This window comes from Anopheles merus, chromosome 2R (genome assembly GCF_017562075.2).
Source record: "Anopheles merus strain MAF chromosome 2R, AmerM5.1, whole genome shotgun sequence".
Classification (NCBI taxonomy): Eukaryota; Metazoa; Arthropoda; class Insecta; order Diptera; family Culicidae; genus Anopheles; species Anopheles merus.
Genome location: NC_054082.1, coordinates 50928088 through 50944248, shown reverse-complemented (window position 1 = coordinate 50944248; position 16161 = coordinate 50928088). Strand labels below are relative to the sequence as shown.

The 16161-nt window shown below is 42.3% G+C and overlaps 1 protein-coding gene across 2 annotated transcripts in view; it reads left to right on the top strand.

The window, feature by feature from the left end:
- Positions 1-7204, top strand: part of LOC121587820 (GATA-binding factor C) — a 97352-nt gene extending 90148 nt beyond the window's left edge. For both annotated transcript variants that reach the window (XM_041904999.1, XM_041904998.1), the window contains exons 6-8: positions 6359-6542; positions 6677-6864; positions 7074-7204. In XM_041904999.1, the coding sequence (XP_041760933.1) occupies positions 6359-6542; positions 6677-6864; positions 7074-7097 (396 nt within the window). In that variant the 3' untranslated portion in view covers positions 7098-7204. The remainder of the gene's footprint in view (positions 1-6358; positions 6543-6676; positions 6865-7073) is intronic.
- The last annotated feature ends 8957 nt before the right edge of the window (positions 7205-16161 follow it).

Sequence of the window (16161 nt, the reverse complement as noted above, 5' to 3'; positions counted from 1 at the left end):
TATAGAGTGTCGTGGCGCACACGTCCCCTTGCAGGCACGCCCGGCTGATTCGTGTTGGAGGATGTGATTTAGCTCCTGGTTTGCTGCACACATCGTTTGCCCAGTGTGCCACTGGGAAAGGGAAGATTTTCCACCAAAATGTCACTGCTGCCAAAAGGATAATCAATCTGCAGTGATCTGCCTTCAGCTCCTGCACCCTAGGAACTGCTCGGACCGCGCACGGAACGGTAATAGGGTGTAAATGGTTTGGGAAGTTGCGATAAGATTGATTTACTTCTGATTCGTTCTGATTCGGAGGGTGGTTTTGGAGGTGGAGAACTCCAGACCGGACTCGCATCGATGGTACAATGAATATTAAAGAATAGCTGATGCTGCTACCCTCCGCTTGGGCTGAAGTGGAACAAGAAGTGGAACTACGGAGGGCTGGTTCATGCTCATTGCCGAACAATCCGTTTCCTTCCTTGAGCTTGTACTGTGTATTCATGAAATTGAATGTGTCATGAGTGTTAATGGTGAGGAAAGATCGTTGGGTTCAGGAAATTGAGGGAAGATTAAAACACTTCTTCAGCAATCGTTGTTGTACGCTGCTAGGAAATTAGAAAAAACGATAAGAAACTAAACCAAACGGTAGATGGGTACTGGAAAAGTCAAGTCACTTGCAGCTTTGCAAGAGGGTCGACCATGATATTAGTCCACGTACTGGCGCGCATTCAGCAATCAATAAGGGCCCACTAGCAGGACAGCGATCAGCACCGGAGCGTAGCGCACCTTTTCGAACAATCACAACCACGGGAAGCGAGCAGAGTGCAAGAATTGTCAACCGGCATTCACAACCTTCACTTCTCAACCGTCGCATCATCTGATGGGCGGCATAAAAGCGAAAGCATAATGATACCGCGTCCATTACCGATCCGATGGTTACGGATGGTTGTCAGCTTTTGTCAGCGGTGTCCGCGGCCTTTTGACTGACAGTTGAAAAGACAGCCAAGCCGAACGCCCCGGCCCTGGTGATGGGAAGAAGGTGGTAGCCACAAGGTAATAGTGAAAAAAAAACTTCTCTATGCGCCACCACACCAGCCAGGACATGCAGTCAGACCAGCCTGCGCGACAGTTGCCATAAATACGATCGCGAGAAAATTGGTTCGCAATGGGTTAGCGCGTTACAAGGCCACCGCTTTTGAGGTTCTGTAACACGGAAGATTTTGGATTTGAAATGACTGGGTTTGGTTTCTTTCATTTGCCATCTTTTTACTGATGCATCCTGCACAGTTTTGTGGATTTTATTTTGCGTCGAACTAATATTAATTTGTACGTAATTTTTCTCAATCCAAATACCCTTCCACAGTAACAATGTGTTAAAGTTATTTTGATACGAGCTGTAACAGTGGAAACATACAAATAGATAATGCGTTCCGTGGGTTCCAAGCGTGAATGATAGAGGCTTTGCCGTAATGAAATTGAATGAAAAAGTAATTATTCAAATTTATGCAAAACTAACCAAGTGCACGCTTGACCCTGTACGTTCGGCCCTTGTAGCTGGCAGAAAGCACAAGGGGAGCCTCGTGCAACGGAAGCAAATTTTTACCTCCCCCCAAAATAAAGCCCAACATGGTAAGTTGGATGGGATGTTAATGTGTGCGTGTGACACGGCTTTTTGGTACAGTTTTCGAGGGTGGATTATGTTGCCACAGTGCAAGGGAAGCCAAAATCGCAGTGACCCGTTAGCATTCTACTCTCGAGTAGCGTTCCGTAGGGCCAAACTTTCAGAAATGGTTTACATGAAACCATCGCATGGACCATCGTATTACGGGTTTGAAAGGAAGTGTACATCTATTTTTCGCCAAGCGAGAGACGATGGTGAACAAAATGGTGTAGCAAAAAAATGGCAAAGTAGAGACAAAAAAAACCAATAAAAATTAAAAGTACATCAAGTTCAAATCAACCCGTTTCACAACGAAACCCATCCCCTGTCTTTGGGTTAACTCAAGCGAGGAAAAGAAATGCAACACAACACAACAGGCACACGCTGGACTTTTCCGCCACGTAGTACATTTTGCCTCAGCACGGTGATGGTTGTTACGTTTGTCCGATGAAAACACAAACAAAGAAAATCCAGTGGTGCAGAGGCAAAATGTGACCAACAAAGCACAGTTTTCCTTCGTCGGTGTATGGGTTTGGGTACTATGTGTGTGTGTAAAAATGTTGGGTGAAAGCAGAGGCGGAGAGGAGCGCCACATGGTGATATTGAAATATTACCATGATGTGCCTAGCGCAGCATAAATGAATTGTTATGGCCGTAATAATAGTAATTATCATTAAAATGTGTTTGTGTGGCTTTGAACTTGGGGTTATGTTTGGATTTTGGGCGCCCGGGATCTTGGGTGGAATTTATGAATAGTTCAAGAAGAAGAAGTTGAGGAAGAGAAGGAAAGGAGCGGAGATAATGAAATGTTAGTGAGATTTGAGGAAGTATCATTTTCCCTCACCTCTTCCGTTTCTCTCCCAGCAGACTGGTTTAAAGTGAATTAAAAACGGCACAACTGACATCCACGTTGGAAAAGCCCCATCTTTCCGTCTCCCCCAAGCGTTGATGATTGTTTGTTAAGAAAATTACCCCATAATGATTTTTTAACGGGGCATCAACCAACACGATAATGACCGAAGCTGTACCACCTTGGCCGCTTACCTTAGCGAAGCGTTCATCAGTGCAGGTGAGCCATAAAACCAATTGTCACACGAATCCCTAATCGGAATTGCCGTATACTGCTTCCTCGCACCCGATAACATCTAGCACGTCCAGTGCGTGCGGGCTCGCTCACCGGGCTACCGATTGGATCGACGTGTATTTCGTCATGTTATGGCCAGCTCGGCTCCCAAAATACGACACACAACCACACACTGCAATTCACTGGCAATGATGAACCCGATCGCAAAGTGTCTCAAGATTTCGTCCTCGGCCCTTATCGTGGACACGTCGCGATCTTCAAGCCGATCTTATCGCAACCCATCGCAACCACAATCTACTTAGCGTTGATTAGTGGCTGTAAAAATGTATGCTTAAGCGTAATTTTAACTCAATGCTCATCGCACATCACCGGGAATTGTGATTAGCCAATGGGAGAAACCAACGTCGCTGGCAAGACGTGCGCTGTGGCAGGTATTGTGCGCGCTTGTCTCGTAATAAATTGCAACCGCACACTTTTGAACACCCTTTATCAATGGTGTCGATTGCTGCTTTCGTGATGTAATTTTATATTGTTACGTGCGTTTTTATTACCTTTACGGCAACCAATCTTTTGTTTCGATTAATCAATCTTTATAGCCACACGGACACTAGGGTAGGGCGAGCTTTGCATGCTCGCAAGATAAGTGGGCTTACTGCACCACTATCTCTGCCTGGAACGCAATGATCCAGAAGGATCGTATCGAATCGTACGTGTGTGTGATTTACAATTTCGATGAAGCTCAGTCACAATTATCACCATCAGCGAGGGGATCTATGGAGAAGCAATCTTACTGCATTCAACTGGCGTTTATCAACCATCATCTGACAGCTGTCAATGGTGTTGAGCAGCGAGGTGGCAAAGGAACTATGCCCGCCCACGTATGCATCGTTTGGCCGTAGGATAATGTGCGCAAACACCCAGGCAAGAGCGATAATTATCATCCTTCAGACGACGTATGAACTTAATTTGAATGACAAATACGATTGCAATCTCGCGACCTACCTCGCAGAAGCTGGACGACGTGTGTGGCACCAAGTTTGTTTTGTGTTGCCCACAAAATGGCTACTGCAGTGTGCCGTAGGTGCAATATGCAATGCTCCGACTACCGCCAACGGTTTAATATCTCAACCCAGAAGCTTCCGATGAAGTTCAATGAAATTATCAATTGAATTGGTTTATTGATTCCACATAGCAAAGAAGAGATCATCAAATAGAGAGCTAAGATCTAATCCAAAATCACCAAACACTATGTCGGGTTCGGTTACTGCATCCATCCCCACTACTGCGAAGTAATTGATACTCTTGTGCCAACGATTGCCGCATTCTAATCCGTATGAAGTTTCGTATAACACACTGTACCATTTCAACAAAACCGACCAAAAGCCAAAAAAAAGGAAACATTCAAAATGAGTACAAGAATAACACCACTCAATACACAAAAGCGCTGGCAAAAATAGTTTCAATTGCAGATTGGATTGTTCCGCACCCGTTGCAAAAGATCCGTCCCTTCTGCGTTCGATGATTTGACATCGATAAGTGGGTTCACCTTCATATCCTTACCTGAAACGTCGCAGGAGGTTTATCCACTGCTCTTTGATTGTTCCTGTTCTGCACAAACAATCCTCGACCGCACCCAGATTTTGTCCTACTGCAAGCGCTGTTCTCGTAGGACTACGTTCTCCTTCTGCTGCTGGCATTGCATTGCACCAAGCCAATTTGACAATTGACAGATTTAAACGTGTCTTGCGTGGAGGGAAACCTCTTACTCAGCTATAGGGAAGCACTGCGGCGAAGGAGTCGGAAAAAGGTAGGACTGCGTCAACAATTGATGGTAGGCAGGAAATGAAGAATCATGCAAGATTGCGATCAAAAAAGTGCAGTTCAAAACCCCTACATCCGACGTGGAAAGGACACGAAAAGATTTAAGACTCGCAAGGGTTAACCTTTTTGATCAAAAATAATACGGAACTCAAGGGTCGTAACCGTCATTCAAACAAGCAGAATCAACAACATGCACTTGCTTCACCGTGTTTATAGCTAAAATTTGCACAACGCCACAGCATTAGTGTGCAATCTGCTGGAGCCATTTTTCGTTACATTTTGTTCGCGCTTTTGTGTGCGTTTTTCTGTATGGGTATGTTGGTATGTTTTTAAACGATGAAATTCGAGCTCTCAAGCACATTTCGGTCGCCATGAAGTGCAGTTGGTGTGCAGTAGCAAGATGAAAGATGAGAGATCGGCGATCTGCCGCTGTAGATCGTTATCCGTTCGGCCAATCTGAGAATCTGGCTAACATTACGCAGTCACCGTGGTGCTGGCCCAATCTCTCGGGTAGTATCAGAGTATTCCACCAAAAAAGAAGGCAAGCAGCAGTAGCAGCAACAGCCTATCAAGTAAAAAAAAATGAATAACCAAAGAACAAATTTTAACCTGAGTGTAAACTCGATAATAAGCTTGCGACAGTGCGCCGACCGATTCGCCCAATCCCGATTGGGTGGATGAAAATTTTCGTAATTAAAGAAATTTTAATGATTCAATTTATCTTCGAAAAATCATCAGTACCATTTATCCGCTTTCGGCAGACCGGCGCGAGGTTTTTGGTCTGAGCAGCGAGTGCCAGGATGCTCGTTGGAGAAAGCCAGAACCCCCAGTAGGATTCAGTGCCCAACAGCAACACTCACACACGTACCAAAATCGAGAAGGATAGGCAGCGCTTCTCATTTTCGTAATGAAGTTAGATGTAGCGTACAGAACGCCAATTAACGCTTTAATAACTTCGCTCGATTTCATCCGACGACGGGTGACGGTGACGATCGGAGGGCCCTGATCGCCCTGAGCGAAAGGGTATACGCATTCGCAGGAATGCTGATTTGCATCAAGATTTATTTCATATGGTTTGCGCGAAGGCGAACTCCCGCCCTGGCGTACTCCTGATCTGATCCCCGCTATCTCCTTCACGCTCTTTCCCATTCCTTCACCCCACACATCATTCGGCTAATTATGGCCCGGATGCTCACAACCGATCCCACCGATGGATGTTGCCGCCTGGAACCTGGGCAAAGGCGAAAGAATCGACCCGATTGAGTAGCAGTGACAGAGATTTCCACGAATCTGCCACCCGTGGGTCGCAGTATCATAGTCGTAGGCATCGTTTACGCGGCATTTAGCTCGGATCGCTCGCTCTGGTCGAACCACTTGCCGCAGCCGAGGTAGTAGGTAATTTAGGGCCGCAAGGCATCTGTGCGGCGCGTGCGAGCTAGCAGTAGAACGCGTGCTCTTCCCATCGTAGAATCCGGGAAACACATCCCGTTAAATCGAGCGCAACGAAGCGGCGCTCACTGTACCGAGGCCGGGGGTACAAATGGGCAAACAAACGCACGCGTCTGTGCACTATCGGACCAAACGGGCCACTTTGGTGGTCTTTCGCGCACTTGCCACGATGACATGCAAAGATACGTTGCTTCCTTCGTATAGATGGTTTGAGTTTAACGATAATTGTCATTTGTTCCACTAAAGAGCTAACAAGAGAGCTCTATTGAATGTATTTAAATTAGTTAATATAAAAAGATAATTAAGATGAAGTTGCAGAATTTTTTAAAGTAACCTCTCCTCCCCTTTTCTCCATTCCCTAGGTTAATCGACCACTGACGATGAAAAAGGAAGGCATCCAGACGCGAAATCGGAAGCTCTCGTCCAAATCGAAGAAAAAGAAAGGAATCCCTGGCTCGTGTCTTCCGCTCGGCGGTCACCTTGGAGATCTGATGAAGCCGCTCGACCATAAACCCTCCTTCCCTGGTGCGTTCCCCGGTTCAATGGGTAAGTTAACGAACATTAAATGCTTCTTATGCAAATTTCACAATCAAAATAACATTATTGATTTAAAAAAAAACTCTCAAAATTGATAAACTATAATTTAGATTGCAATATTCTTCGATTTTCTCATTCTACAGGACAACACAGCCACTTATCGGGAGGTTTACACCCAGCACATACGCACATGCACGGTGGCTGGTATACGACTGGCATGGGAGCGCTCGGAACTTCCGGCGGACTGCAGAACGGATTCGGCGGTGCTGGGTCGTTAGGTGGAGGAGTCGTCCCGCATTCGCAATCGTACCATCTAGGACTTAATTCAATGGTGAGTACATTATTCTGATGCATTTTAAACTATTACCCCATGTGAAATGCACATTGAACTCTTTCATTTTGTTAGTATGATTTTGAAAACATCGGACTCTTAGATCATCTCTCAGTCATGTATATTTCAAAATGTATTACGAACCATCGTTTGTATGTTTTACTAAAACACTATTCTTTCAATCTCTTATTTTCTAATCATTCCCGCAGAGCTGGCGTTCGGAGTACACGTGATGGAGCACCGGTAACTTTAATACTAACCTGTTCGAGTTTAGCACCTCACCGAAACTCCAGCAGCAACACCAGCAACAGCACCAATCGGCCCTTTCGCACCACCAGCAGCAACAACAACAACAACAACAACAGCAACAACAGCAGCAACAGCAACAACAACAGCAGCTACTGTTGCAGCAACACCAAAATCAACAATCCACCCATCAGCTGCAACAATCGCCATCGTCCAGCTCGTCCCTGTCGTCGATAGCGAATGCAGCCTCACTGCTGGAACAGCATCATCTTGGATCGCTGCATCAGCTGCACGAGCATCATCACGATACGACCGTCGCCAGCCAGCTACACCTGCACCCCCATCAATTGCATTTAGCAACCGCAAGTCAAGTACAAATCTAAAACCGGCATCCACTTCAAGGCTCTTCTTACTATCCACACGCACAACGTTCGCCCGGTTGTGCTCATTTGTCGCATATGCGCGCGCTTCTAGTCACCAGCCAACTTCGTACAATGTCTTCTTCATCAACGCAACGCTAATAGTAGCAACATTCAAAACAGTTCAAAAACTCCCCCGAGTTGCTTGAGTTACTTGAAGCAGCTGCTGGGAGAGACCAGAGACCATTCATCACAAAACAGGAATTAATTGCGGAGCGCTTTCCTGCTTCTGGCAAGAGCGTTTCTCTCTGTTTCTCGATCCAGAGGACGATCGAGCACCGGTTCAGTATTATTAATGATTTTCATAGATTACCGTGTAGGTGAAATATATACGGCGGACTCTAACCATCCGACGAATAGGAGAAACGTGTGCGTTCAGTCGAAGGTAAGTCAGGGAAGAATCACTTCCGTTTGCATCCCAATAGGTGTAAAAGGTAAAATGAAAGTTGGTTGGAGGGTTCAGACAGGCGTAGCAAGGTAACCAAGCGAATGATGAGCGTTAAATCGAATTTAGTGCACCAGGCCCCAAAATGTCCGAAGTTGGAGCGACGTGAGGTTAAAAAACATAGCAAACAAGCAAACAAACACAAAAACTGCTGGTGAGAAAACAAAGCCAACAGTTGATCTACGCTTTGTGTTTTTATAGATACGATTGAAAATCCGATAAATTACCAATGTTCACCAACTGGGATAGAACTAGGCGAAAGGTAACACAGCAGCAACACACATAAAAACACACAGTATTGGTGTTGTTTGTTTTTTACAAAAAAATACTGGAAAAAACGATCCGCCGAATAGAAACTAACGCGCACAAACAAAAGCAACAGCAGCAGCAGCACAAATGGACTGACGGAAGGCATCCAGTGCACTCTGGCTGTGCATTCGCTGTGCGTATGTGAAATGCACAACAAAACACAGACAAAACACAGTGATGTACGATACAATTGATTAGCTGGTAAGGAAGTAGTGAATTCAACTGTACGAAAGCCAACCAAGTGTCCCAGCGTCGCAACGGGTGGAATGTTGCAAAAACAAAACTGCAATGCAATGTTTCGTTTCGTGTTTTGCATAGTAAACTGGAAGATGCTATGGAAAAGAGGGAAATTGTTTTTTAAACAGAAAAAAGGGTTCAAGATGAGGGAAAACTTTCCAATTTACAAAATAGAAAGTCACGCCAAGGGGGAATTACAAACAACTTCAACAGAAAACATGAATCCCACCACATTGTGTCACGCTGGGAGCAGTATGGGTGGGTGGGTGTTGTAGCAAAGGATAACAGTGGAGGAAAGTGCAATTTTCTTAGTTTCAATTATTTGAAAGCAGCAGCTAGCTGCGCTTTCCACTACAGTCTTTTTGTTTTGTTTTTGAGTGAAATATTATTTTTAAAAGCGACAAAGCGTACAGCGCATAGTTTGACCACAGCAAATGATTTGCAGTGCACCTCTCGTTTAAGATTAGTGTAATTTATTTATCCACATTCAATTTATAGTACACTTGTTTCTTTATGCGCATACGAGTGCACAACAAACATTGGATGTTCATAGTAAGCGCCTGCAAGGTGTAAAAAATCCGATTGTATAGCTATATAAGTTTTCCCAAACATTCACTTGATTGCTGTCGGAAACCAAACGTTCATACACCTAGCACAAACAAAGGGGAAACAAAATGGAAAAGGGAAACTCAGAAGAAACAAAAAACTTACAGAAGCAGATGCCATATAAATAAGTAGACTGTAAAATGTTTCCACAAGCAAAATTGTAAACAAAAAACATACAAAAAAACACCCACACAAAACAGCAAAATTTGCGTAAGCTATAGCGTGTTGTTGTTGTGCAGGTGAAAAGATTCAATGAAAAATTATGTTGTACAGACACATACACCTTACTAGTATGGATCAAATCATAGAGGTGCAGCAAAAAGTATATGTTAAAAACGCACCCTTCTTGAGATGGAAGAGAAACTGTCTGTTTGTTGCACAAATGCAAATAAAAATGCAAAAACAAATAAAAAAAGTGAACAAGCACAACAACAAAAAACACTGGAATCAGTCAGAGCAAGTGATGTGAAAGTGATCGATACAAACATCACAACAAAAAGAATAACAGGAGCAAAAAATACAACGCACAATTATAAAGATCACAGAAAAAAACCTACCAAGGGAAAGCGGTTGAATGTAATGCAAAACCAGCGTAACAAACAAACAAACAAAAAACTTTTAGCGCAAATTATTGTACATAGTAAAAGGTTAAGAAACGGCAACCATAAAGTTGATAATCGAAAACGTGCAACGCCGCGTGGGCCATATAAAAGGGCAATCCAGGAGCAATTGTTAGGGTACACAATACAGACACAGCAGCAGGAATTAGTGCACCGAGCGGGTGCGTGAGAAGCTAATGCGACTGTTGCAGTAGCAAGCGGGCTTCAGTGCAGTACGTAACATACACACCCAGACATACACACACAACCACACAAGATGCTCAACCTAGCAGCCCTCGTCCGGTGAATCGTCGTTGTTGGCAGCGCAAAAACAAACGCACATAGTAACATTCATTACACGATGTCTTTTTTGATGTGTTGACTACTATACAATAGTATTACTGTGTACTTTTCCTTTGTGGTAAGCGTATTGGAGCACCGATGGTGCGGAAATGCAAACTCACAACCTTCCCCTGTCCCTTTCGCTCCTTGTCCTCTCCTTCCTCTCACACTCCCTTCACATCCCTTCCGTTCCCAGCCGCTCTTCACCTCGTACATGCAAACCACGGTCTCTATAAATATGCATATAGGCGTACATATACATGTAATGATGATAAATATAAATATAAATGTGTAAATTATATAGAAAGTAAACGCGTGTGCGTGTGCCACGATGATGGCGCCCCCCCAAAAACCCGATAGCTCTAAGACCGATCCCCGGAAAAGTAGTGCGGTACCGTGCGTCCCAAAATCGATCGCTGTCGGTGGACGCGGAGCGACATAGAGGCACAAACACAAAGTATTGTAATTAATATCAACAACAATGTGGATGAAAGAATGTAAAATCACGACAAAAAATATTAATAAAAAAAGCATACAAATGTACAAAAAATATTTAAAAAAATGTGAGTGGGTTTCTCATTTTTGCTAAGCATGGGATGTGACTACTTGCATTGTTGAGAAAAGGTAGTCTTCAATGTGTAGCAAGTTACATTTACAGCACGAATAGCACACAACTTCTTGCCATCTATTTCTGTATTCCGATTCGCGCGTGTGATACGCTGCACTAATGGTGCACGTGTGCAGCTATTCTTTGCCGTGGTCGTTACAGCTGCATGCCACATTGGTCCTAAAAATATGATAATCTTTTTTACACAATTTTTTGCAGCAAAAAGGAAGCATAAATTTCATTGCCACGAGCTTGCTGTTAAGTTATGTCACTGTGGTGTAATATTTTGACGTCGTCCGTTTTTTTAACGTACTCGGCTTAGCAGCTCCTGCTGTTTAATCGTCTTCTTGGCAACTTTTTTACATCCTGGTCAGATTGTGTCCAATTTTGAACGTCCGACCAGCCTAAAACAAACGCCCGTATCATCAAAGGAAAGAACAGGCGTACAGCGTCGACCATGCATCATAATTTGGCAGGTGTACCAGAGCTTCCCCTTCACAAAAGGATTCCTGCTGAGCGGTGCATACGAGCGCGCGCTCGCTAAAACCATCCGGCGAATCATCGGGCAAGGCAAACGAGAGGAAGAATCGATGAGCTGCAGTAGAATGTACAACGCTTCTAGGGATGTCTGGCATCGGCGCAGGATCATCGACACTGTGAAAGCTTAAGGAAAAGCTACGCAGGCCTCAAACGACCAGCTGATTGCGTGTTGGTTCGGCTCAAAATCACACATGCAGCAGTGGCCTCATTTCGAGAGCGAATGCACTGCGATTCGTCATAATTAGGCACAAGTCCTTCGGCACGAGCCACACCTTTGCCAATGGGAGACAGAGTATGCTCGTCTTTTTTCTTATTTTTTATGTTATTCCCCTCAGACCATGCTAACCACTAACAAGGGCGACACGTAAGGCCACAGCTTAAAGCAACGGTTTGATCGTTCAATTTTTTTAAACACAAATCGTTAGTGCACCTTTTCATCGTTCATCATTTGACTTTAGCCCGGTGTTAGCCTTATGAGCAGGAAGACAAAATAAAGCATACGCACAGGTCAGTTTTATTATACCACGTGCCGGCGTAGGCCTAACAGGAAGGATCCTTTCTTCCGATCACTAAACAAGAAACAATGATCTGGGACACAAGACGGGTTTATGCTGTACGTTTGTTGTGTCCTTTAATTCGACCTCATTTTTCATTTCTTTTGCTGTTAAATCCTCCTCATAACTTTTAAATACGTATGCGTTTGTTGTTCCGTTCTTCGAGTTTTGTTGCTATTGCGCTGGTAGCAAAAAAGAATAGAGGTGTTCTGTTGTAAAAGATACAGCATAATATCACCTGTCCTGTCAAGAGGCGAAAAGACCCACGAGGTCCAAGGCTTCTATAAAACATATAACCACAACAACCTGTTGTGTCAACTGGAGAAACTGGCAACCCAGTTAAGGAGTATAATAATACAAACAATCCTGATTATGTATTGATATCGTTAAAAAATACTAATAAAAAGCATTTAATTCAGAACGTAACTAACTATTGTAAGTATACAAAAGATTTTAGTTGTGAAACATTTATGAGCCAATTGTTTACCTCTTAAGACATATATTAAATATTATCTAGTTTTTTTTAAGTATACTTTACTTGAAATGTTACAGTACAACTCTGCTTAAATTTAAAAAAATACTCAATCTTAGTTCTAAATATTTTTTTTTGTAGTTTGATACTCTCTGTTCGTCAGCCATTCCCTAATTTCTGAATTACACGCTACACTGAAAAGTGTAAAGGTATTTTGGACCACAATACTTTCCTACGTATCAGCCAGCATTTTTAATACTCAAAATGTTTTTCTGAATCTGAATCAGCTCCATTTTCACGTTAAACATGAATACATTTAATTTTTTCTCTCTCATATTTCTCCATCCCTCATATTTCAGTAAAAACTCAATTGTCATGGTAAAAAATGCATAAACTGTATTACACATGCGAGGCTATCACAATATTTTTCCATGATCCCAGTTTGATGAATTGATTGCACACATATTAAGCCAAAATATATTTTATATCCTTCAACGGTAACAAAAACCAGAATATATACTAACACACACTATCCTGAAAGGGTTAAATGTGCTAATCAAGCATGAAATGAGATTTTAGCCAACGAAAGGATGAAATAGAAAGGATTCTTTTTAAGAACCTTTGCGAACGTTACAGTAAAGCGCATCAAATCGCCAACTTGCGTTGACCCTTGTCCAGTGAAATTGATTTCCTTTTCGTATCGGTGATTTTGATTTTATGACAGGATTTACCGGTAAAATAGGAGTCCTTCTGAGCCTGGTCCGATACGGTGTGTATTAAACAGGCAAAAATGTCTCCCTCTTATGATCATAGGTTAATGTTCGCTTGATGGTAATATCAAATAATCCGATTGAATGATTAATGCATTTTTTACTAAGTCTACTTTTACACTAGTCTACTTTAAAAACGAAATATAATTCAGCAACGAATACGAGAATAAAGTGTGGAACATCAACTCTTGAAATAAAACTAGATATTTTTGAGGTTTTTAGAGAACTTCATGGATTTCCTATCATTTCATGGATAAGCTAATACAGTAATAAGATCAATAACTAGCTTATGAAAATACATTAAGGCGTGTATTCGTATCTTACAATATATATATAGTAGTCCACTGTAAACTCTACAAATAAATTGTTCAATTTACTATGAAAACTTCATCATCAGTTACTTGGAACATTTTCTGATTGATCTAATTCAAGATAAAAATCATCCAAAACTCAAAATTTCTTCCATTTGAGCAATTGTGTCATTTTCCTTCAGACGATGTCAAAGACTTTCATCTTCTGTTACGTTCTGTTTCATCATTCGCATCAATTGCTTACCTTAGCTGTGTATCGTTTCGATATAATCATTCATCTTGATGTATGACTAAACTAGCAAAAAAGGATACACCAAGCCAACTTCCCCGTTCAGCATCCCACCGATGAGACATAACTACTAAGAGACATACATCCCGAGCGTAAGTGTTAACTCGAGCCAGAACATATTCTTATCGCAAGCAAAGTCAAACACAGGCTAACCATAACCGGCTCTTCCACGTCACTTAACATCAGACACAGCACGGCCCGCATCAAATTTTCATCAAACATCAGCAGCCCACTGGCACCCGTTTACCATGCCTTTCAACCGACTATCTAGGGGAAACAGGAGCAACACAAGCATCGAGCGGGAAACCAAAATCTCGAAGCCTGCGACTGGCTCTTTCGACCACCACCGCACCAACCAGATACGCTATCCATTCAGTGAGATATGTTTGATTGAAAAAATATAATATAAAGACAATTTTCCACATGAGGAGCAAGTAAAAAAACCGGATTTTCCAACCGGTTGATTTTAGGTGTGGGCAGGATAACAAAAACAAATTGTCCGCACACTAGACCGTTCAGCAAGCACAGCACCCAGTATATTGGTTTCCTCGTTTTCTCCAAAGAAAGTAAAACAGTAGTAGGATTTTCTTTTCTTCTGAACCAAAAACGAGGTTCCGACCAAACTAGCACCTGATTGACAAAGCAGACGGGCACAGCGTTTGTCTGTTTATCTTGGTAGTAAGTCCCGCTACTGATGTGCTTCCGGGGATACTAGATGTTTGAGCAAAACTTTGAATTATGATACTTTGATGAATGGTTTTGGTAGCACACTGAACGATTATGGTGATGATGACGATGATGATGACGATGATGATGACGAGATGGAGAACTAAGGAAAAGGGTAGTGGTTCGGTAAGCATGATATGCGAGTCCACAAGCGCAACAGAGCGTTACTGTCACTTGAGGTAATGAGTTCTTCGAAAGCCTTGACAACTTCAGACGAGGTGTAGTTTAGACACGAAAACCATAGTGTGACATTGGAGCTAGCAAGTGTTTTTTTAACCACAATACTTGCATTACTTAAACATTACATATGGGTTACATATTTTGATGAACATGATATTACTTAAGAGCAATCCGCAACGTATTGTAATTACACTACAATATTTTCTATTGGATACAGCCTTGAGATGAAGTGACAAATCCTGTTAGCTCCCATTTATAAAATTTTGTAGGAGTTTTGTCGCAGATTATTTTTTATGATATGTATGTCAAATTTTATCGCTATAATTACTATCCGAAGAAACAATATTATGATGACTTCGTGCTTGATGGAAGAAAATCATGATCATGGACAATTATGAAACATACAAGAAATATGTACATATTTAACTCATCGTGATGCGAAATTATTTGATTACCAATAAAAGTCCTATTTGTTTGCAATAAAAGACCCATTGTTTTTTCAATGATCTCAAAATGTTGGACCATTACTATACTGAGTGTTAATTAATCATTACAAGGAACACATTTTACAGATTAGTGTTTTATTCCTCTATGTTGTATGTTGTAACGTCATACGGGTTGAAGACTGTACCACGAGACCGCAATCCCTCAACTAATAAACAAATAAACAAAAATTCACTCAATTCGTTAGCATGAATTCAAATGGATTTTCATTTAAGAAGTTTAACGTTATATTTGAAATGTGAACTTTAGAATGAATGTGAAGAATACAACATTGCAATAAAATATTACGTTTGATTACTATCCCACTCGAAAAACTATCGAATCTCATTCATGGCTTTGCGAGTAGGTCAGCAAGCATTTGCTATGCTTCTCCCTTAAAATCGCTGCCAACCCATTCAGTGATAGATATAAATCGTTGCTCATTAGGCGATATCGCATTCCTTCGCTGCTGGAAAATGCACCATGCAGCTTGTCCGTATTTTCTTACCATAGTTACATGGGCGTGCAAAAACAACGACGTCCAAAACTTGCATTTACACACTTGCTACTTGGCGGTGGATGCAATCGTGAAAACGCACCACAAGCCCAAACAAAACAAAAACTAGTGCCTTTTTCCAAGCATAATTTACGACACTGTGTCGAGGCCACACGGTGAAAATTAATTCGATGTGCATCGCCGTCGCCGATTATCGCCCAGCTCAATCTTTCCCCTTTAGGTGGTTTAGATTATGTAGGAGTGCACAGTGTGCGTTTGTCTGTTGGATGCAAATTTCGCACCACCCTTCCTTGGGGGAGCCGCTGCGCCAAATCTAGCTCTTTGTGAGTTTTTGTGTTTTTTCTTCTTCTGTTGGTTAAACATTTTGCCTACACACAGTGAGCCTTGGGCACATTCGCACAGCCTTCAGTGTGAGGGACGAATGTTTCGAACGGGTTTTTTTGTTGTTGTTGCTTTGTTACTTCCCATTTGACTGTCTCTTCTAGTTACATGCCAGCCCCTATTCGGAAGGCACCGTAATGCACTAAACGAAAATTAAAGTCTATGGTAATTAGTGAAATAGAACGCGGTAATGCCGAAAGGGCGCTAGCGAAGAGGGGTAAAGGACATGAAGCAAACCTCTTGAAAACAGCAGCGTCAGTAACG